This window comes from Micromesistius poutassou (genome assembly GCF_964030765.1).
Source record: "Micromesistius poutassou genome assembly, chromosome: 20".
Lineage (NCBI taxonomy): Eukaryota > Metazoa > Chordata > Actinopteri > Gadiformes > Gadidae > Micromesistius > Micromesistius poutassou.
The window spans coordinates 5779875-5801655 of record NC_140290.1 but is presented as its reverse complement, the minus strand read 5'-3'; the positions used below and the strand labels follow the sequence as shown (position 1 = coordinate 5801655).

Genomic DNA, 21781 nt, shown 5'->3' with positions numbered 1-21781 from the left:
CCCTCCTCCCACCCCCGATCCAGTCCTGTTCTCCAGACGGGGGACACGACGACGGTGAGCAAAGCTACCCGTTGAAAAGGGGTGTGTGTGTGTGTGTGTGTGTCTGTGTGACTGTGTGTGTGTGTGTGTGTGTGTGTGTGTGTGTGTGTGTGTGTGTGTGTGTGCGGGAGGAGGGTGGGGGGGGCAGTTAGAGATAAGGGCTGACATTCTGGAGAGGTTGGGAGGACGATGGGTGAGGGTGGCCCGGTCCCTTTAAAGGTTAGGTCTCGTTGGGAAGCTCGGGGAGGCAGCGGCCTTTGAAGATCCTCTTCCTCTTCCTCTTCCTCCTCTTTCCTCCCCTCTCCTGAGTCCTTGATGAGAGAGAGAAGAGGTGGGGGGGAAAAAAGGGGAAGCAATAGAGGGGGCGAGAGAGAGAGAGAGAGAGAGAGTAGGTGTGAGCTAAAGAGAGATGAAAAGACAGAAATGGGTGATGGCGGGGTAGAGAGAGAAAGCAGGCGGGAGAACGAGGGAATTGAAATGAGGGCGACACATGAAACGGAATAGAATAGTGGCTGGCATGAATGGGATGGTGGAGGTGGTGGTGGTGGTGGTGGTGGAGGAGGTGTGTATGTCTGTGTGTGCAGGGGGGGGGGAGGGGGGTGAAAAGCAAGCATAGACAGAAATTGTGAATGAAAGAAAGAAAGAAACAATGGAGAAGAGACTGTCTGGAACAATGGAGAAGAGACTGTGGGGAAATAATACGGAATGGAAGAAGTGTGTGTCTCTGATGAAAAGGTGGACGCCATGGGGACCGACAGAGAGAGGGGCGATCGAGAAACACAGGGACACTGGAGACGGACGGAGAGAGAGAGAGAGAGAGAGGGAAGGAGACAGTGGGGGGGAGAAAGGTGGAGGGAGGCGGAGACATGGACAGCGGCCATGGAAAAGTCGACGCAAAGAAATCAGAGCGAGCCAAGGCAGGCAGAAAGGAAAATGACGCGTGTGTGTGTGTGTGTGTGTGTGTTTGTGTGTGGAGAAAGGCTTGTGAGTAAGGGGGAGGAGCACAGGGGAAGCCTGGAGGAGTACAGTGACGTCGGTGAGTGGGTGGGCACCGGGTTGTAGGTGGGGTTGCGTGGGGAGGAGCAGGGAAACACGTGAACGTTGGAAGAGGTGGTGTGTTGTCGGGGATGGGAGGGGGGAGAGGGGGGAGGGCAATTATCGCGGCTGAGGAAGTCATTGGTGTCGGCAGGTCTCTCTATCTCGCTTCTCTCTCGCTCTCGCTCTCGCTCTCACTCTCACTCTCACTCTCACTCTCTCTCTCTCTCTCTCTCTCGCTCTCTCTCTCTCTCTCTCTCTCTCTCTGAAGCTATCCTTATTTCTCATCTCCCAGGGCATTCGCACTCGGTTTCTCTCTCTCTCATTCACTCTCTCTCTCTACTTAGGTCTCATTTCACAGGGCATTCTCTGTCTCTCTCTCTCTCTCTCTCCCTCTCTCTGTGTTTCCCTCTGTGAGTCACATCCACGTACAAAAGCCTCTCACAGAGCCTCCTATACAGAAGCCTGCCATCACATGCAGCCCTGCAGTGGCCTCGGATAAACGAGGGGGAAGGAAGGAAGGAGGCTGTGTATTTGCTCCCCAGAGCAGACCTTTAGATTTGGCCATTGGACTTTTATTTTGGAAGAGCTTGTTTGTCGGCAAGGCAGCAGCGTTTGACTTGGGGAACATTTTTGGATATCACATCACCTCAAGAAGTGAGTGTGGGTGTTGAATTCGACTTTGATTGTGAAAAAGTATAGATTGTACTGGACTTGGATATATACAGGTTAAGGCAGTACCTTCCAAACATTGTGTGTGTGTGTGTGTGTGTGTGTGTGTGTGTGTGTGTGTGTGTGTGTGTGTGTGTGTGTGTGTGTGTGTGTGTGTGTGTGTGTGTGTGTGTGTTATTGTTTACTTGTATGTATCTATATATCCCATATATGTTTGTTGATTGCTGTTAGTTAGTTTCCTCAGTATTGTACATATCATTTGCTTGTTGACTACACCTAAACCCTTAAAAGTTGTAAAAAAAAAGAAGGAAAAAACTTTGCCAAAGAATGAAACTCTTATCTACCTCATTTTGACTCAATAGTTTGTACTGGACTGCCCATGAGGATTTAAACCTGATTGGATCTTATCAAATTAATTGGTCTGAAGGATCCCTCATACAACTTGTGTCATACATCAATCTCTAATCTAATCCGCAGCACTGGCTCACATGTGTCTGGTAACGGCAAGCTAGGTTAAACCTGTACCTCCCTGTATGTTGTTATGTATTACCAGCCTAATAACGTTTAGCTTAACCGCACGTTCCTCATCAGAGGGTGCTTTAGAACTAGAGAAGATAAGGACGGATGGACTAACAACCATATGATGGTTCAATCTTCAGGATTGCCACGGTAAACCCAACTCACAAAACACAGTCCCAGCCTCTGTGTGTCATTTCCTATCCTCTCCCAAGCTGAATAAATGTAGTTGAGCAGCACTGCGCTGGACGTGATGGGTCCTGTGAGATGCCAGATCAGGTTGTCTCAGATCCCCTCACCGCTCATTTCCTCCTGAACTGCAATTTCCCTCTGCTATCAAGAGGCTGTTTAATTAGTAAGTAGTGTTAGCTGGTGTCGCGCATGCACCGGCGCACACACACACACACACACACACACACACACACACACACACACACACACACACACACACACACACACACACACGTGCTCACACCTTCCGGTCCCTTCTCCCCTTTGCCTCTCAATTCTATTTATAACTCGGAAAAATGTACAAGCTACCTGGTTGTGTGTGTGTGTGTGTGTGTGTGTGTGTGTGTGTGTGTGTGTGTGTGTGTGTGTTTGTGTGTGTGTGTGTGTGTGTGTGTGTGTGTGTGTGTGTGTGTGTGTGTGTGTGTGTGTGTGTGTGTGTGTGTGTGTGTGTGTGTGTGTGTGTGTGTGAGAGTCAGTGTTTTTTGTGCGCATGTGTGCGTTCAAAAGCGAAAAAGGCTTCATGGCATGCCAAGCTCATTGGAAGTTACAAGGAGTGTGGGTGTGTGTGTTGCGGGTGCTGTGATGAACATCCCATACGTCAGATAACTGTGATGTATGGGATAAAATATTCAGATGACAGCAGTAACCCCCCTACATCTTTATTCCTACAGTTGCTGCACGCCCACTGTGAAAATAATTCCATAACTAGGCGGGCACTGTGGCCCCCCCTAATCGCAAAGTCAGAATTAATTATGACCGAAATGACTTTTTTTGCGTGCACTATGTACACTTGTATTGCAACAGTGTATGACGAAAGCGGGAATCTCCATAGCAACCAAACATTTTGAATACAGGTGACAACGAGTGGAACGCTGTGTGAAGTTCAACAACGAAATCGCTCGGTCGTTTAAATGAGGTCACAGAAAGGGCGTGATCTCATCATCTCGACTGATCTGAAACTGCGCTAGACGGTTGTATTTAAATCAAGGTTCCACTGCTCACTCGAGGTTACACTCGTTATCGTCACTGCTCCGAAATTATGCGTTTACACTGCAGGACTTAAAGGTTGTATGGTTGTATGGCTGAATGGCTGTGAGAAAAGAGAACCACCTCATACACATGACACAGACAGCAAAATGTGGCAGTTAGGGAGACAAACAGACTCACACAACCGGTTTGGCGGTCTTGGTCTTTACATAGGTTGTATGTCTTTGCATACATGTATTTGTAGGTTTTTGCATGTGTATCTGCATGTTTTCAACCATAGTAGTACTTGTGCGCTGTGTTTGTGTTTGCATTTGCGTTTGTTTATCTTCCTCGATATTTCCATACGTTTGTGTCCCAAAGTGTTCAACCAAAGCATCATTTTCACACATTAATAAGGCTGCGAACCAATACAAGCTGTTGCAGCCTCCCACAAGGGATGCGTCTGTTGTTCATGTCGTGCTCTGACGTAATTGGACATGAATTGTACAAATACAAATACAAAGTCCAATACATTTTCCTTTCCAACCATAACATGGTACATTATTTAGCCCTTTTTCAACCTGATCCAAGATTTGGATAGGCAGGAAGTAGGGAGAGAGGGAGAAAGGGAGAGACGGAGAGACATTTGTTGTCAGAAACAAAGCACAGAAGAGTATTTGTTGCCCCACGGGTGAGAAGCACTTTCATCTTGCATTATATATATATATTATTAATATCATCTCTTTTCTCCCTCTCTATTCACAATATCACATGCTTAGAGCGTTCCCTCTGACCCAGATGGGACCTGCTGCCAGCTGAACGCTGCAATAACACACAGCTCTCCCCCTGTCCTTCTCCTGTCAATCAAAGACCCAGAGCCTCTGTAACGTCGGTTGTTAAGAACATTGTTCTAGTCATCTTTATAACAAAACTATCAACATAGTGGTCCGACTTGTAATATTCAGTAAAGGAGAGTGTTTTGAAAGAAAGGGTTAGAATTTGATAGTCTTAGTCTTAATTCTTTGCTACCTTTTCAAGTTGGTTTTATGTAAGGATTCATTTTCTAGGTTGTAATCCATGTTCACGAGTAAAACTGAATTTGCTAGAATTGACTTCCCGGATATTTCTAAATATCTCACTATAATTAGAGGAGCTTCTGTTAGTTTTTCTGTCTTTATCTCTATTTCTCAACCAATCCGATCTACTTCCCTTCCCTTGGCGGGAGTATTGCTGAGGACTAAAGGAAATGCAGTGTCGGGTTTGAAGTTGTTTGGTTTCATGCAGCAATACCGAAGCCCAAGCAATCAGCCCGTTCTGAACAGGCACCTTTTAGACCCGTCACTAGTCTGTATCCAGGTACCAGACTGGAACCTGTATATATTGGAATAGGTCCCCCATGTTGGAATTCCCCCTTCCTGCTTTCTCAGCGGTACAGTTTGACCCATCGCTAAGTACAGTTCATAGGCAAATTAATTTTGGCATCAAGGCTCTTGTTAATCCTTAATGCTCCCTGAAAACCATATGGAGCCCATTCACAGAGGTGTCTAAACAGGGAGCCCTGGTGCAGCTCGTATAATTAATGGAGGGTTGGTTCCATTTAGGGAGAGCAGCGGTGCAGACTCAACCAGCCATGGTCATGTTTCCCTCGGTGGCATTTGAGACCGAGATGTGTCACTATAAAAACAATGCTGTACATATTTATCTGTGAGGCTGAAATTACTTTTACAAGGCCCTTGTGTAGTCAATTTCAGTCAGAAACCAAAGTCATGTATTGAAACGTATGGATGAACTCATGGTGAATGCATTGCACCATTATTAAAGGCGAAGTTTGTTGATTTAACATGTTGACCATACTTTGTGGGTGGTGGGAACCAGTTGTTCAACATTGTTCTGCCGCTTTCAAGTATAACCTGTGTGACTCGATTTCACTAACCAGTTTACAAGGAGTATTTGGACTACAAACAGTTATTTATGTTTGATAAACAAGGGAAAAAAAAAACAAGGCTGCCGAGACTTCGCCCCTAAACATTTCACAACCTAGATGCAAAGTGATGTCAAACATGTAATCTGTGACACTATTGTTTACCACGATACTTAAAAACCCACTAGCTTTCCAGCTAGCAGTCAGTAGTCTTAACGTTTTGAATCTGTGAACTGCTCCTTGTTTGTCCAGCAGCAGCAGCCACCACAAAGACAGCAGCAGCAGCAGCAGCAGCAGCAGCAGCAGCAGCAGCAGCAGCAGCAGCCCCCCAGCCTGGAGGACATCAGCTCCAGGGACGAGATGACGGACGTGGAGGACAACGAGGAGGAGGACCTGGGTGTGCTGGACGACCAGCGGAGCATTATCCTCCACCTGCTCTCCCAGCTCAAACTGGGCATGGATCTCACGCGGGTAGGAACCGACACTCACTCACACACACACACACACCGGGTCAATCGTTTTGCTTGGGACCCTGGTCAGAGTGAGAAAACAAATAGTTGTGAGATAAAATACATTTTTATGACAAAAGACATATTGGTGGTCATTTTAGGGGAGTTTAATCAGTGGCAGGAAATCTGTCAGGAAGTGATGTTTGATAGAACTGGCTGCATGAAGAAGGGTTCATTTCCCACGCTTTTCAGTTTCACTCCCTCCCTGTGTTTGATATTAAACATTGCAGAACTATAGAGAATTCAGTTTTGTTGTTACGTACAGACACAGAGACGGACACCTTTATTGATCCCGAAGGAAATTACTGGTCACAGTTGCTCAGCCCAAGCCAGATACATCAGAGTAAATCGAACACAATAAACACAATGTAGTATATCAAAACACAATAAACACAATGTAGTATATCAAAACACAATAAACACAATGTAGTATATCAAAACACAATAAACACAATGTAGTATATCAAAACACAATAAACACAATGCAGTATATCAAAACACAATAAACACAATGTAGTATATCAAAACACAATGAACACAATGTAGTATATCAAAACACAATGAACACAATGTAGTATATCAAAACACAAATGAACACATTGTAGTATATCCAAACACACAGTGTTCTTTGGCAGCGGGGCGGTCCTCACCCGTGACTCTCCGCCCCTCCGTCTCCCCTCCAGGTGGTGCTGCCCACCTTCATCCTGGAGAAGCGCTCGCTGCTAGAGATGTACGCCAACTTCATGGCCCACCCGGACATGTTCCTGTCCATCACGGCCGGGCCCACCGCCGAGGACCGCATGGTCCGCTTCGTGGAGTACTACCTGACCGCCTTCCACGAGGGCCGCAAGGGCGCCGTGGCCAAGAAGCCCTACAACCCCGTCCTGGGCGAGAGCTTCCACTGCTCCTGGGAGGTGCCGCGGGACAGGGTCAAACCCCTGGTGCGGCCCAGCCAGGGCCCCCGCAGCCGGGACCCGTCTTGGGCGCCGAGCGACAACCCCCAGCCCGGCCCCGCGGTGGCGGCGGCGGCGGAGGACCCCCCGGGAGGGTGCTACCGGGTGGGCTTCGTGGCGGAGCAGGTGTCCCACCACCCGCCCGTGTCCGGGTTCTACTGCGAGTGCCGCGAGCGGAACATGTGTGTGAACGCCCACGTGTGGACCAAGAGCAAGTTCATGGGGATGTCCATCGGGGTGTCCATGGTGGGCGAAGGTAGGCCACGTTGTGTACGTTGTGTTGTGAGACTAAAAGCTCAGTCGTGGTTCCACGTCGACGCAAACCCAAGGGGGTTTACGGACCCGTTGCGTCCTTGCGGACCAATCCTTGCGTCCACAAGGGCCTGACGCGCGCCTCCCGAAAATTGTAACCTTGCGCAGAGGTTGCCGTGGGGCTGTGATTGGTCCGCTCACTAAAACAGGACGCAGAACAAAAACAGGTTCACGACTGCGTTCGAAGCGCCTGCGCGGTCATTGCGTTGCGTCGACGTGGAACCGTTACTGAGCCGTCACCGTCTCACGTCATGTTGTCTGTCCATCCGTCTTACGCGTCCGTCTGTCGGACGGTGTATGGGGAGAGAAAGGCAAGGCAGCTCAACAGCAGAGAGTGTTTAGTGTCTGCAGGCCAGGACAAGCACAATGCACACAATGAACTCCAGTAGCAGGCGTTCCAGAGAGTGTCGACGTTCTCACTCAGACGTCATGCGCTATGTTGTGCGTGCGTCACTGCAGTGCTCGCGATACAGGCCCCAAGACATCCTCTCGTCTCGGAGGTTATGAGTCACGAGAACGACGTGATACTTCGCTCACGTGGAAATCAATAGGCCTTGCTTCTCCGTGGTTCGGCGGGGGCGTCGTGGAAAACCTAATGCCTGGGAAAATATTATTTGCAGCCGATATAAATAAATATATATAATATATGAATAGGTGCCACTGCGTCACACCTCTGTTTGCTCGACTGCCACGTCTGAGTTGGATGTACTTTGGTGTTTCTGGGATTGAATTGACCGATTGAGTGGCAGAGTGATGGATGATGGACATGCGGTTCATGCACTTAGCTGCGGTGGAACCTGCCGGCTCCTGGTTTCACCTCTCACCTTGTCACGTGATCAGCTAGGACGCTGCTGGAAGCCATTGAGGAGGAGCGCCATTACACACAGACATGTTTTATTAAAATGTGGTTACAGAGGGAAACATCAACATTGATGAGAACAAAGAAAAAAAAATATATACATATTTCATTTGAACTTAAAATAACAAAAACTGTTTCTTAACAATGAATAACATCTCTGCTTGTGATATCCTCCTAGATATCCTCCGAAATGAAACGAGCAGAGCTTAAAATATGTGACTTGCACAATGCATTTTCTCAGCCTGCAGAGAGTGATCCATGGTGGTGTTATAAGGAGAACAAGTAATAGGTGCTAATGCATTAAAGCTATTACAGACTCCGTGCCGGGGAGAAACACATCAAGTCCACATACCAGGTTTAATCACGAGATTCAATTACCGTTTCAGACTATTGAGTTAAATATCGTCACACAGACATGCAGTGTCTGGTGGAATTAAATTGTTCAACTCTGGTGAAACGAGGGATGTCAGGAGGTTAGTGGTTCCAACAGCCACCAGTTCTACCGGTACTTCTAGCTGGCAGGCAAAGTAAGCCTACTAGGTAAACATAGTATGTCACATATTTGAACATATTGTTTAACATATGATAATATCTAATATAGTTGCACTCTCTGAGACTCCCTCTCATCTACTACAACACTGGGGGAGGGGGTGGATAGTCTAGAGAGGTTAGGAGGTTTGATTCCCAGCTGAAAGGTTCCTGGGTTCACAGTCTCCTGCAGGGGCCAGACCCCTACCCGCTGAAACCAATTCACTCTGGATGATAGCCGCTCCAAAACGACTGAACAGCAATCGAAACATGTCACCCATCATGCATTGTGTCCGAACCAGACACCCCCCTTAACCTTAATAAGTAATAAAAAGCAGCTCATGCTTTTATTGCATTATTGTCTTATCATTTATTGGAAAAGAAACCTGGCAATTATCTGCAGTTTTTGTTCACACATCAAAAAGCATTGCCCCTGGCTTGACCCTGCTCCCCCTCCCCCTCCCCTCCACCCCCTCCCGTCCCCCCCCTCCCCCTCCCAGGAGTGCTGAGCCTGCTGGACCACGAGGAGGACTACGTGTTCACCCTGCCCAGCGCCTTCGCCCGCTCCATCCTCACCGTGCCCTGGGTGGAGCTGGGGGGAAAGGTCTCCATCAGCTGTGCCAAGAGCGGCTACTCGGCCACCGTCACCTTCCACACCAAGCCCTTCTACGGAGGCAAGGTCCACCGGTAAGGCTGAGGGCTCTCTGGAGGTCAGCGCCGCGTTTCTCCTTTATTCTCTCCATCATTTTTCTGTACCTCATTTTTTTTTTCCCCCATAAAATATTCTCCCATCATTTACATTCTAGAAAAATGATGGAGAGAGTATTTTTTTTACGAAGAAAGGTCAAGAAAAATGGACAGAATATTTTTTTGGAATAAAAGAGGTATACGAAATGATGGAGAGAATACAAAATCTAGAAAAGGGTGGTATAGAAAATGATGGCAAAAATATTTCTTTCTGTTTTTCTATGCCTCCTTTTTAAAAATTTTTTCATCCTTCCATCTTTTTTTCTATCCAATTTCTCAGTGTGCAACAATTTCTCAAATATTATTATGCCGGTGAAAAAGAAAACGTAGGTCAGTCTGCTGTTTATTCAGTGTTAGTGGTCAAAGCATGCATTCATTCTTTTTGCAGTCGCAAAATACAAACAAGGCACACGGCAGGTTAGAAAGTCAACCATGCGTCAATCACAGATTGTATGTTTACGTTTTTTAAGATAAACTGATCCATCTTTCGACCGCAGTCGCCGGCTACCCTGCTCCCTGAAACCTCCGCCGCGAGTGTCGTGAAATCCCCGATCCAGAAACGCACCTCCCTCAACCCAAACTCTCCTCTGCTTCCTCCTTTGCTGGGCAGGGTGACTGCGGAGGTGAAGCACAACCCCACCAACGTGGTGGTGTGTAAGGCCCAGGGGGAGTGGAACGGCACGCTGGAGTTCACCTACAGCAACGGGGAGACCAAGGTGATGGACACGGCCAGGCTGCCCGTCATCAAGAAGAAGCTGCGGCCGGTGGACAAGCAGGGCCGGACCGAGTCCAGGTGAGCTGGGAGAGGCGGGCGAGCGCGGAGCTTTCTGCACACAGCTGCTGTTGGAATGATGACAACATCTGGAATGGATACAGTGTTATGTTGAACTGGGACCAGTTGGACTAGCAGTGTGCTGAAATTGTTTGGTCTGTCCCTGTGTGTGTGTGTGTGTGTGTGTGTGTGTGTGTGTGTGTGTGTGTGTGTGTGTGTGTGTGTGTGTGTGTGTGTGTGTGTGTGTGTGTGTGTGTGTGTGTGTGTGTGTGTGTGTGTGTGTGTGCGCGTGTGTCCCCAAGGCGGTTGTGGCAGCACGTCACCAGGTCTCTGAAGGAGGGCAACATGGAGGAGGCCACGGAACACAAGCACCAGCTGGAGGAGCGCCAGAGAGCCGAGGAGAAGCAGAGGAACGGGAACAACACGCCCTGGACCCCCAAACACTTCACCAAGGAGGTACACAGCCACTGCTAGGGTCTATGCTAGAACATTAGATACATACATACATTTACAACAACATGCTATGTCACGCTATGGGGGGGATGTGCGATAAGTTGCCCTGGATCTTCTATGTGTTGGTTTATCTTATGTTTTATACTGTTGTCTGAGAACTAATGTCTCCATGGGACAATAATGTAGTTGGCCAAAGTATCACGTCAGTGATGTTTCCGACATGACTGAGATATTCCAAAAGAGCGACATTTTTCCATATCCCCCTCAAACAAGTTGTCTGTTCTCATCGGTTTGTTCCTCAAAACGTTCACTTTGCCATCGACACGATATTATCACAAAAGCCGCTCCCGAGTTTCAATTTGTGTGCCCCGCCGTCCGTGACCGCCGTGCAGATTGGAGTGCGAGGATAAAATAATGAGCCGAGGGAATCGTAGCGTTCTGTCAAACTCTGCAGCGAGCCAAGTTGAGAAAAACGTTTAAAAAAAAAATTGTGAAACTGTGAGAAACACTGAAAATACATTTTCTCAGCTCACCAACTCTCTCCTCTTTCCCTCCCCTTACCTGGATGGTGGCTGTGCAGGGAGAAGGCTGGACCTTCAACAACACACTGCGGAAGTCTCCCTGACTGCAGGACCCCCACACCCTGGACTATCAATAAAACCCCTTCTTGGTGCCGTTGGTGCTCCCCCTCCCTCTCCCTCCCCCCCATCCTCCTCCTCCTCCTCCTCCTCCACTCTGATGGCAAAGACACTGAGGAGGAACATGGAAGGGAACCAGGTGCCAAATGGTTTGGGCGGGGGTGGGGAGGGGGGGGTCATCACTGTATCGGTGAGTCTCGTTGCAGGGTTCTTTATCAGACAAATATAGTATACGTTTTTATATGATAGTATCGTGTGAGAGTATTTCTATATATCTAGTTTTTTTTTTCTTGCGCACGGACACTCAAAGACATTCGCCACCGGTGTTTGTGCTGCTCTCCGTGCGTGTGTGTGTGCGTGCGTGCGCTCAGTGTCTATTTTTTCACATTCCAAAGCCTTTCGTTGTCATGCAGCTTTAAAACAAATCCAAATCGCACCGCTTGGCACGGCCGTCACGGATCCGCACGGGGGGACGCCAGATGTGCGTCACACACACACACACAAAGCGCTGACGTCGCCAGGCTTAACACGGATCCACCGAGCGCTGCGGCGGCGGGAAGACGGAGCGTTACGCCGCCGCGTGACGACAATAAAAAAAAAAAGGCCGCTGCATTGTCATCGCGGCCGGCGGCAAAACCGGACACCTCACCGTTTGTGGACGTTTTTTTTTTTTTTTTTTCTTAACCGCTAGAACATGAATGTACCCGGTTAAGCCACAATGTTTGTACTAGGGTCTCATTGATTTTGTACGGGACACAGACGGCAGTGTGTCGTCTCCATGTCTGTTATTGTGCCACGGTTTATCAGCCTACTAATTTATTCCCATCAAGGGAAATGCCTCGGTTTCCACCCCTTCCTAATGCACCCTTGTTTTCCCCCTACGTTCACCCTCTAATCACAGGCATTAGCTCATACCATGCACACGCTTCCACTTCCTTTACAATACACAATATTACGCTTACCCTGAGGGAGGGTGGGTGTGTGGGTGTGTGTGTACACGTGTGTATCCTCTGCGTAGCATAGGTGATTAGGCAGAGGGTGCACTCAGCTCACGCTCGGCAATGCAAATATATCTCTGTTGGATGAAGCCCAGAGGTGTTTTGAACATAGCAGAGGATGCATATGGGGAAGGACATGACCCCCACTCGAGGGAGCCACTGTTTGGCTGCAGGAAGATGAAAGAAGGCATTAAAATCCCCAGAGTATGTAAAGAGGGAAGCCACGTGTATAAGGAGATGTTTCCAGTCATTTATTTACAACTTGAGTCCTGTATACGCTTACCCACATGCCTTTTTCTTTCACCATGTATTTCTGCCATTGCCAAAAAATGTAACCCTTTGCTGTGTGGAATTTTTAACAATTTCTCAAATATTCTTATGACGGGGAGAAGGAAAACGTAGGTCAGTGTGTTGGTGGTTCGGTGTTTGTGGACAAAGCAATGCAGGGACCTAGGGACAAGCATTGCTCAATTCCTTTCTGAGTCGGTGATGTTTAGGTAGCGAGATTTACCTAAACCTATATACTTCTCAACCATCTTTGTTTCAACACAACGTCGGTACGCTCTGCTGTTGAATCCAAAGTCATCAACTTGTAATCACAGGTACCAACAAACTGCCAGGAAACAACCACTGTGTACCATTTTTCTTGAACACTAGCTTTATATGAAACTAGCGAGCACTTTTTTAAAAGAAGGAACCGCTGATGTGAGACGGAGAGAAGGTGTCCGTATTAAAATAGACGTCACACACACACATCCATTTGTCTTAATTTGATCAAATGTTAATTTCACTTCTGTTCACACGCGATATCCTGAATGTATTGTCCATGTTCTTTCTTGACCCATGACCGAATCACTTTTTAGGTAGAATACCTATGCAACACCACAAACCATAGGTTGAAGGAGACTTTGAAGAAGAAAGGTTTAGTAGAATCTTTGTTCTAATAAATGTGCAATTTAAATGAGCGAATCTCGTTTTTTTCTCTGCTACAGTAGTACGATTGAATCGACTAATTTAAGTTCCACATTATGTTGCGGTTAATCTTGTGCTTTCCACTCCACTTTATACAATGCACTAAAGAAAATAAATACAATGAATTGCAGTTATTCCGTTGGCTGTCTGGTAGGACAACGCAGCATTAGTCGGGGCTCCAGGAACGAGACACCGTTTCCCTCTGAACTGATCAGTCAACAGTGAAACCACGTGGGCGTACTTTGGTGTTTCAACAATAGTCTCAATGAGCCGTTTGTGGCCTATCACTACTATGAGGGTTTGTCTAAACAGGATGCTGCCAGGTTTACGCCCAACCTGTGAGATACTTGAATAAATCCAATCCCATTCCGTGTGATTGTATCAGGGTATTGGTGGGAGAGAATCAGTTCAACTGGAGCACTGGGGCTAAGTGGACAAAGTGTTTATTAGATGAATACTCATTAGTAAGCAATTCATAATCAGTTATAAATTATTGAGATAATTGTTTGAGATAATTTATAAAGTTAATGATTTACAAACTATTTACAATGTGTCAATGCTCTATAAACACTTATTTTCTGGATATGTAGGTGTGGATTTATACACATAACTTAAAATACTACTATAATATATCCCTCCCAGGCTTTACCCAAGCCTGGGAGGGAGGGGCTTACCCAAGCCAGGGTGACCAATAGAAACAGATCTCACGAGTGATTTTTCTATTGAAACTCTGGTTTCATCCAATGTTCTAGCCAGACGTGTAGGACTGCTAATCAGACACTAATCTCTCACACCTAGCTAGGTGACAATAACCTCCACTGCCTCCTCTGACCTGGTATAGGCAACCTTTTTGGAAGGGGGCAGTCCCTTGGGTAAACAGATCGGCCAGAACGATCGCTCGAAATGCCCGGCTTATCTGATCACCCGAGAACCGCAGCCAGATCACTAATAAGGGGAGTCCGTGCTACTGTGCTGTAACAAAGTGCAAGCTTCAACAAAGCCTTGGATGCTTCAAATTGTAGAAACCATGTGGACATGAACGAGTGTAGCTGCAGTCACTCACTATGCAACACTTGACAATACGGATGTCACATCCTCACCTAAAGGTCTCATCTTAGAATTGCCTCTGCTTCATAGTAATTATTAAACAATTTTTATTTTCGTGGACCCCACTTTGATAATTGCTGCTTCAGGCTACAAAGGAGGATAATTCAAAGGGTCGTTTAGGACCAAGTGAGCAGATTACTTGACTAACAGTGCCCTCGTGTGGTCTGTCTCCAAACAAACAATCAGTTGGACTCACTCAATCAAGAGGTGAAGTTTCAACAAAGTTTAACTTTATCAAAAAAATATATATATAAAAAACATTTATAAGGAAGACAATAGAAAATTCCAGACCTTCCAGCGATAGACTGAAAAATCTAAGGAAAAAAATCGAACAAGCATTTTGCAAACTTGAATAGTTGTTTTAATCTGGTCTACATTTCAACATGAGCAAACGGAACAATGTAAAAATGTAAACCTTGAGGTTGAGCAAGAGGAAAGATTGATTTTTTTAGGGCAATGCATCAAAAATAGTGAACCCAGTGGTGCTGAAGACTTAAACATAAAATAGCAGTAAACATCAAAAAAGTAAAAAAAAAAATTAAAAATAAAATAAGTTTTTAAAATAATCAAGAATGTTTTTTTTTGTTTTTTTTTTACAATATAAATAACATTAAGGCTTCATCTCAACTCGGAAGGAACTGATATGCTTTTATGTAAAACAATTACACTTTCTGCATTCACAACTCTTTAGCTACGGTCCCCTGTTGCCTTGGAGGTAACCTGGGATACCGGTATATTATGGTATAGCTGAACTTCTGGTGACCTACCAAAGAAACCAAATTAGCGCGAATGAAGCCATTTTAGATCTCCATCCAATGTCTGGTTTGGGAGACTACCTCACAGAACAATGGCCACAATAAGGAACAGAAAATAAAAGAACCAGAGGAAATAGATGCACTAGGTGTGAGGAGGAAGTGCAACTCCATAATGTGTTAATGTGATGGGCCATTTAGTTTAACAACACATTCTCACAGTGGGCCCAGGAACCCCCACAACAACAGAACACGCCTCTATGGACCTCTAAACAACCAGGAACAGTGCAGTGCCCATAGGAGAAAAAACAAACCGAAATATAGGGGACATTGCCAGACAAAACATACATCCAAATGTAATGCTGGCCTTTCCATTCACACTGGCTCACTAGACCTCAATTACCGTGGGTCTCTTTAGGGTTAAGCACCTGGTCTACTCCCCCCCCCACCAATTCCATCATTGGCAGCCATTGCCAAATCTTCCCACTGTCAAACTATATGTAATACGAGTAAACACGTGACAAGCCAAAGATACACCCAAGTGGTGACCAGCAATGAGGCACTAGGCTTACTCGGTGAGCTAGAGCTCCCACTGGTGGATGGGAGGACTGATCAATTTATTAGAACTACCCCTTCTTTAAAACTCTAGCAGCAGCATGTACAATCGAAGCATTGGGTGAATAAGTCTTAGTAAAAATTCACATTCATTCTCATAACAAAACCTCAACTCCCTCTATAGAATTTATTCATTAGGAATTTATTGCATTCACAGATTGATTTGCTGCCACACCGCCCATAGATACCAACAAAGAAACAAACAAACTCCATATTAAAACAAAGAAAACCACCACAATAATCCAATATATTAGAACCCTTTCAGACATTTTCTCCACATATATACACATCAAGCCATTCTTGTTTTTTTTTTTATTAACGAATCGTTTGGAATGGAGGAGATGACATAAAATAAGTTATCACAGACGGGATGTCTAAATGCCGGCATTCCTCTTACAAGACCTCGGTACACACACCTGTTTCAGGAAGTAGTCTCACCAGTCGGACCCTCTCGAGCAGCCTTGGGGGTGGGTGGGGGGGGGGGGGGCGCGTAGCAGAGTCCCTGCTGGGTCTTTGGTGCAAAAATCCTCCCGGCCTCCACAGTATTAGTCACCTCCGCGTCCACCCACCCACCCACCCCGTCCCATTACATTAACAGCCCCGACCTAACGAGCAGTTAATAGTACGCAATTAAAAAGATACACCTTCAAAACAAAAACAGAGTTGATTGAGTGTTGCTTGAATGTGGCAGTGTTTTGCCACATTCAAGCACAAAAAAAACAGCAAAGAAAAAAGAAAGGGGGGGGGGGGAAGAGATGAAAAAAGAGGGTTTGAAAGCAAGATATCCTCAGGATAAAATGGATGACGCGTCTGGAGCTGGTCAGAGATGGGACACTGGGAGCTTCCCCCGGTCCATGGGTGGGGAGGGGGGCACCGGTGAGGGAGAGCACCACCAGGAAGCTGGGGCCCCCCTCCAGACTGAGGGCTTGGTTTAGGTGATTATTCTTCATAAGTCGTACAAGTTTTTCTTTGAGAGGCTCTTGGACAGTTGCGCACGTGCGTGCGCATGCACGCGCGCGCGTGCATGTGTGTAAGAGTGTGTTTGTGTCCGTTAGCGTGTGTGTGTGTGTGTGTGTGTGTGTGTGTGTGTGTGTGTGTGTGTGTGTGTGTGTGTGTGTGTGTGTGTGTGTGTGTGTGTGTGTGTGTGTGTGTGTGTGTGTGTGTGTGTGTGTGTGTGGAGGGGGGGGGTTCTCTGGTCCTCATTATTTCCGCGTTTGTTTCTTGCCTTTCTTCAGAGTCAGCTTGTTCCTGATGTGTCCTCGCTTTCTCTTGGACGTCTGTTCAGGGAATGAAAACGTACACTTAATTAACACCAACTCATTCCCTGAAACAGAAAATGTATCAACCGAAAAATGTGGCTGTCGCCCTGCTTAACACATTGCTCAGAACACACAGGCCGTGGAACAGCACTGTACGACACAACATCTAAAATATCCAAAGATTAAGCAGGATCATCATAAAACCATCCCTCTGAAACGGGTACCGGCTAAAAGCGCTCGGATCATGAGACCCCCCGCTCAGACGTGCACGCTGCGCGGGCTGAACAGTACCTTTTTGGAGGTGTACTTGGGCTTGGGCAGGACGCTGCGCAGCTTGCGCTCCAGCGGCTGGCGGTTCTCCAGCTTCTTCACTTTGTAGATGCGCACCAGCCAGTGCTCCGACGTGAACGCCTCCTCCAGGTGCTTGAACTTGATGTCCTTGTTGCCGATCTCGGCGTTGCGCGTACGGTCGAAGCCCGGCGGCGTCCGGAAGTCCAGCTGGTGGGGAGAGGGGGGGGGGGGGGGGGGGGGGACATGAAGAGTTACAGGCCACGATGATCACCGCTTTTCACGTCCATCAACCTTTTGGTTGAATTTAACTTCAATACAGACTACTGTTGGAGAGTGGTGGCGCACCAACAGTATGGAGACGTGCACAAAACCAACCTCCTGATGGAGAATGACGGCGCGCCAACAGTTCGGCTGACGAATGCATCTTTTCCTGCCACTAGAGGGAGAGCTAGCCTCAAGCAAAACACAAGGGCCGGCTCCAACTCCCTACTGAGGGTTGTGTCTGTGAGAGCTCTTACTCTCGTTGAATCACAACTGCAAGCTCTGGTGTTTTATAGCTTTAGACGCCAACACAGCACAGTCTTCTGCTGTCTGTGCTACGCTTCAGAACGGGACACGTTCACAGCGGAAAGCCGGCGCCGACAAAGAGAGGCGGCTCTGTCAACAGAGGGAAAAAACGGGTCTCCATGGGAGAGTTTCCCCCCTACCTGTTCTGGGAACGCAACGGAGGCACAACACTTTGAACGATCAACACAAAACCTAAATCAATATTGCCTTCGAGCGGAGCCAGGACAACAGCCAGCGAACGAACGAGCACGTATAAACAGAGGTTTGGAGGAGCGCCACGTGATGCCGCCTGATCCTCTGGGCCGGTGCGCTCGTCCCGGACGGCTGTCCCCGGTTATCATTCAATCCCCTCTCTGTGTGCACATCCCTGTGAACTGCACTGCATTCTGATCGCCTCGCACCCCCGCGCTAGCTACTCTGGGCTTTATTTATTTCCCTTAACGGTGTCCTCCAAGCCTCAGGTCTGCCCTTGTCCTCTCCGGTGCCTCCCTCCCCACCGCCACAAAACTAACACCTCTGTCTCTCTCCTCGTCTCCATTCCTTCCCCATCTCCCCTGGCATCTTCCCCCCCCCCCCCCCCCCCGGCACCCCTCTTATTTATTTTCCAGGTCCTGCTCTCCGGCCCTTTCGTTCTATATCTCCCCCCCCCCCACATGGCCTCCCGGTCCAAGACTGCTGGACTGGGACCTGGCTGGTGCGGTTCCTGGCGGTGTTGAGCAGCAGAAACCACCGCAGGAGAGGGCCTGCTCTGCCGAGCTGGCAGCCAGACAGAGTTTTATGTGCGGATATCAGAACAACTTGGCATGCCTCACTTCCTATTCCCATGAACCCCCACGGTGAATCAGCCAGGAACCGCAACAGCAAACCCCCCCCCCCCCCCCCCCCCCCCCCCCCCAAGTAACCCAATCTCTCGCTCTGTAATTCCTCTTCCTTCCTCTGTCTGTCTCTGCCCCCATAGGAGCTCCTCAAGGCTCTGTCTGGAGAAGACGCGCTGCCTGCACCGTCACAGAACACAACACACGTTTTTTCCACCAGCCGATCGTTTTTTTTCAGTTATTTTGTTATTTACGGTTGAGAGTCAAGGTTGGAGGCGTGACGCTATTTTCCCGCTGAAGACGTTGGATCTGAACGCGGTGTTTCTTCCCCAAGCCACCCACAGCTCTGCCCCACATTGCGGATTGGACTCCCCACCATCATTGGATGTTTCTTCCCTTCAGCGCAGAGGCACTAAACGTGGTTATGCATTTGGATGAAGATCAACCTACATAGTGGGCCTCCTTGAACTGTGCGTGCACTGTGCACATTTGCTACAAGAATTTAACTTTTCTGGTTCGCTTCAGGATTTCAACTTAACTTTTTCTTTATGCCTAGCATATTGCATTGACTTGATATTTACTGGGAGATCATCTAGTTTAGCCATTGTTGGCCGCACTGGGGTATTTGTAGAGTTTCTCTGGCACGTAGACCTTTCTGAGTCTACCAGCGCCAACTCAAAAATTCATGGCATTCTCCATTCTCTATTCTCTCAGTCTCCTCGCCGTGTCAACAGTTCACTCCAGTCATTCACCAGCGGCTCTTCTCTCATTCATATTCCGTCTGTTTTCAAGGTGGCCGCGCAAAACACAGACGCCCCTCTGACCCCTGTTACCACCTCGCCCTCTCTCCGTGTGTGGGCGTGTGGGAACTGCTGGTCTGCGGCTCACAAAGCGGCCCTAAACTCCCAAGTCCATGCCTCGATCTCCGGACTCCACACACAACCCTGGGGGTCCGGGCTACTCCTACTGCCCTCGTAGGTTTTTGCTCACCCCTACCCCTGCTCACCATCTCCTGAAGTTCAACCCTCTGTCCTCACGAGGAGAGGAGGAGGAGAGCAAGCAGTGAAGCATCGCTTGTATACCGTGTTATCTGTTTGATTGCAGACCAGGGCTAGAACGTACGGTTATTTCGTCAACCTGCTCCCACTGCTGCCCTGACTCCACTTGAGGCTAGCCAGGCTGTCAAACAGACCTCCCCCTGACACGGAGCTGTATCTCTGACCACCTCAGCATCACAACTCTGAACACTAGAGATGGGCATTTGAAGTTAACGCCACAGTACTCGCAATTTGTTTGGGATCTAACGTCAAAATATCCAATACCTTCACGTTCGTGAAGGTATTGGACACGTTCGTGAAGGTATTCACATTCGTGAAGGTATTCGTGAAGGTCACCGATGGAAGATTACTGCAATTTCGAGTACATTTTTCAGAACACGTTCATCATAGCCAGGCACCCTTAACACCATTGCGAGTGTATAATTGGATAAACTGCGAACACAAAACCGGCCAGAATATTTCCCGGTGGGAAAACAAGCTATAAATATCCTTTCCGGACACCAATGTTCTAAGAAAACGAGTCTGCAAAAGTTTCAAATCGACACCGTGCAGAATGGCCACTGTGGAAATACACTTATTAAAAAGTAGAATTGTAGAGTAGAATATGTAATAAAACAGGAAACTAGGCGTAACTGTCAAACCTCTGTGCCGTCTTCCCCCCTGAATTTCTGCCATAACATACCATAGCACTGCTGGATCCCAGATCTACTACCAGTGGATCCCAGATCTACTACCAGTGGATCCAGGGCGACTGGGGCAGATCCCCAGAGTGTCGACGGTGGGGGATGTCCGACAACCCATTTCATATGGATGTTATGCATCTACAAAATAGTGTCATGTTGTTGCTGCAGCGAGTGCAGGGGGAAAAAACGCAGCCCGCACGACCCACAGGCGTGAACACACTGACACACAAGCGTGGCTGATTTCAAACAGCCGACGTGACATTGGGAAGTACTTTGATGAAAAGATCAATGCGTTTCCTCCCCAGCGAGCTGCTATGGCATCAGAATACGACCCCGTCACGTTTTTGCCCCACGTCAAGCGCGGTCTGTGGTGTATTATTATTATGGTGATTTCCACGCAGTACCTCCTAACATGTTTATAGCAGCAACATTTTCAGAAATTCAATACTTTTGCACTTAACGACAAGCCTAGGGACTGCAGTACTGCCGTTTATGTTCACAGTTATTCACCCATGGATACACTCAGATGCACTCCGCTCCACCCTCGCCTCACTCCTCTGTCCGCCCGGGGTCAGACCAGGGTCGCACCCGCCTCCCAGTGGGGGAGGAATGTGGGGGGTAAGAGGCCCACCGTGGGGTAGAGGAGGGATCCATATCCTTGCCCTTCCCGCAGAGGATGAACGAGGTAGGAGATGGGTGCACCTGCCTCCCCTTCCCCAGGGAGGCGGCACCCACCCGGATAGGAGAGGACTGCTGCCTACCATGGCCGGGGGAGCCTCTGGAGGGCATCAGGGAGCAGGTCTACACTCTCCTCAAGACCCACTGTTGTGGAATTTAAAATATTCTTAACTGCAATGTACCTTGTTATTCCTTTTACGCTTTTTATCTTCTTGTATTATTATTATTATTTTTTATTCTTCGCATTGTTAAGGAGCGCTTGGGATACAACAAAATCAATTTCCAGCTATGACTGCTTTGCCTGTTATGTTGTGCATTTGACAAATAAAATAACAAACTTGAACTGAATTTAGAGAGATGCTCTGGCACTGCTACCAATACAACTCAAACCATGCTGACCTTGTATTTCTGAATCCAACGGCTGCGTTGCAATGCTTTGCATATATTCTAAAACCAGGTTGTAGCGACTCCAGGTTGGAGCGCTTTGAATAAAAGTGCCTGCTGAATAAGATAAGGAGACTAAACTGCAGGTGCGACCCTTCCCCCCGATCGGCTGCCAATGGCTTCTTCTGCTCACCTGCATCTCCCCGAAACGGTAGTAGGACATCTTGTACATGAGGCAGTTGAGCAGCGTGGGGAGCCGGCCTTGTCCACCCTGAACTCCCCTTGAGGGGTGAAGTAGTCACTCTCCTGAAGGACACAGAGAGGGGGTATGGGGGGGGGGGGGGGGGGGGGGGGAGGGGGAGGAGACAGATTGGTGACAGGCCCAGCCCACAGACGAGTACACCCAAGGAGAGTGATCTAAATGCAAAGTGATGAGGGTGATAAGTGAAAA

General features: G+C 47.8%; 2 protein-coding genes across 3 annotated transcripts in view; one reads left to right on the top strand and one right to left on the bottom strand.

The window, feature by feature from the left end:
- Positions 1 to 11221, top strand: part of LOC311365542 (oxysterol-binding protein-related protein 10-like) — a gene marked incomplete at its 5' end in the record, with an annotated part of 44986 nt that extends 33765 nt beyond the window's left edge. The window contains 6 exons of one of the 2 annotated variants that reach the window (XM_084485105.1): positions 5702 to 5851; positions 6573 to 7098; positions 9042 to 9228; positions 9899 to 10081; positions 10363 to 10516; positions 11094 to 11221. In XM_084485105.1, coding sequence (XP_084341231.1) covers positions 5702 to 5851; positions 6573 to 7098; positions 9042 to 9228; positions 9899 to 10081; positions 10363 to 10516; positions 11094 to 11138 — 1245 coding nt within the window. In that variant the 3' untranslated portion in view covers positions 11139 to 11221. Of the gene's footprint in view, positions 1 to 5674; positions 5852 to 6572; positions 7099 to 9041; positions 9229 to 9898; positions 10082 to 10362; positions 10517 to 11093 lie in introns of both variants that reach the window. The other variant, XM_084485104.1, reaches the window with a different exon arrangement.
- Positions 11222 to 16715: 5494 nt separating this feature from the next.
- LOC311365306 (dolichyl-diphosphooligosaccharide--protein glycosyltransferase subunit STT3B-like) overlaps positions 16716 to 21781 on the bottom strand; it is an 82113-nt gene continuing 77047 nt past the window's right edge. Inside the window, 4 exon segments of the mRNA XM_084484822.1 lie at positions 16716 to 16872; positions 17146 to 17352; positions 21524 to 21585; positions 21588 to 21636. Coding sequence (XP_084340948.1) covers positions 16798 to 16872; positions 17146 to 17352; positions 21524 to 21585; positions 21588 to 21636 — 393 coding nt within the window. The 3' untranslated portion in view covers positions 16716 to 16797.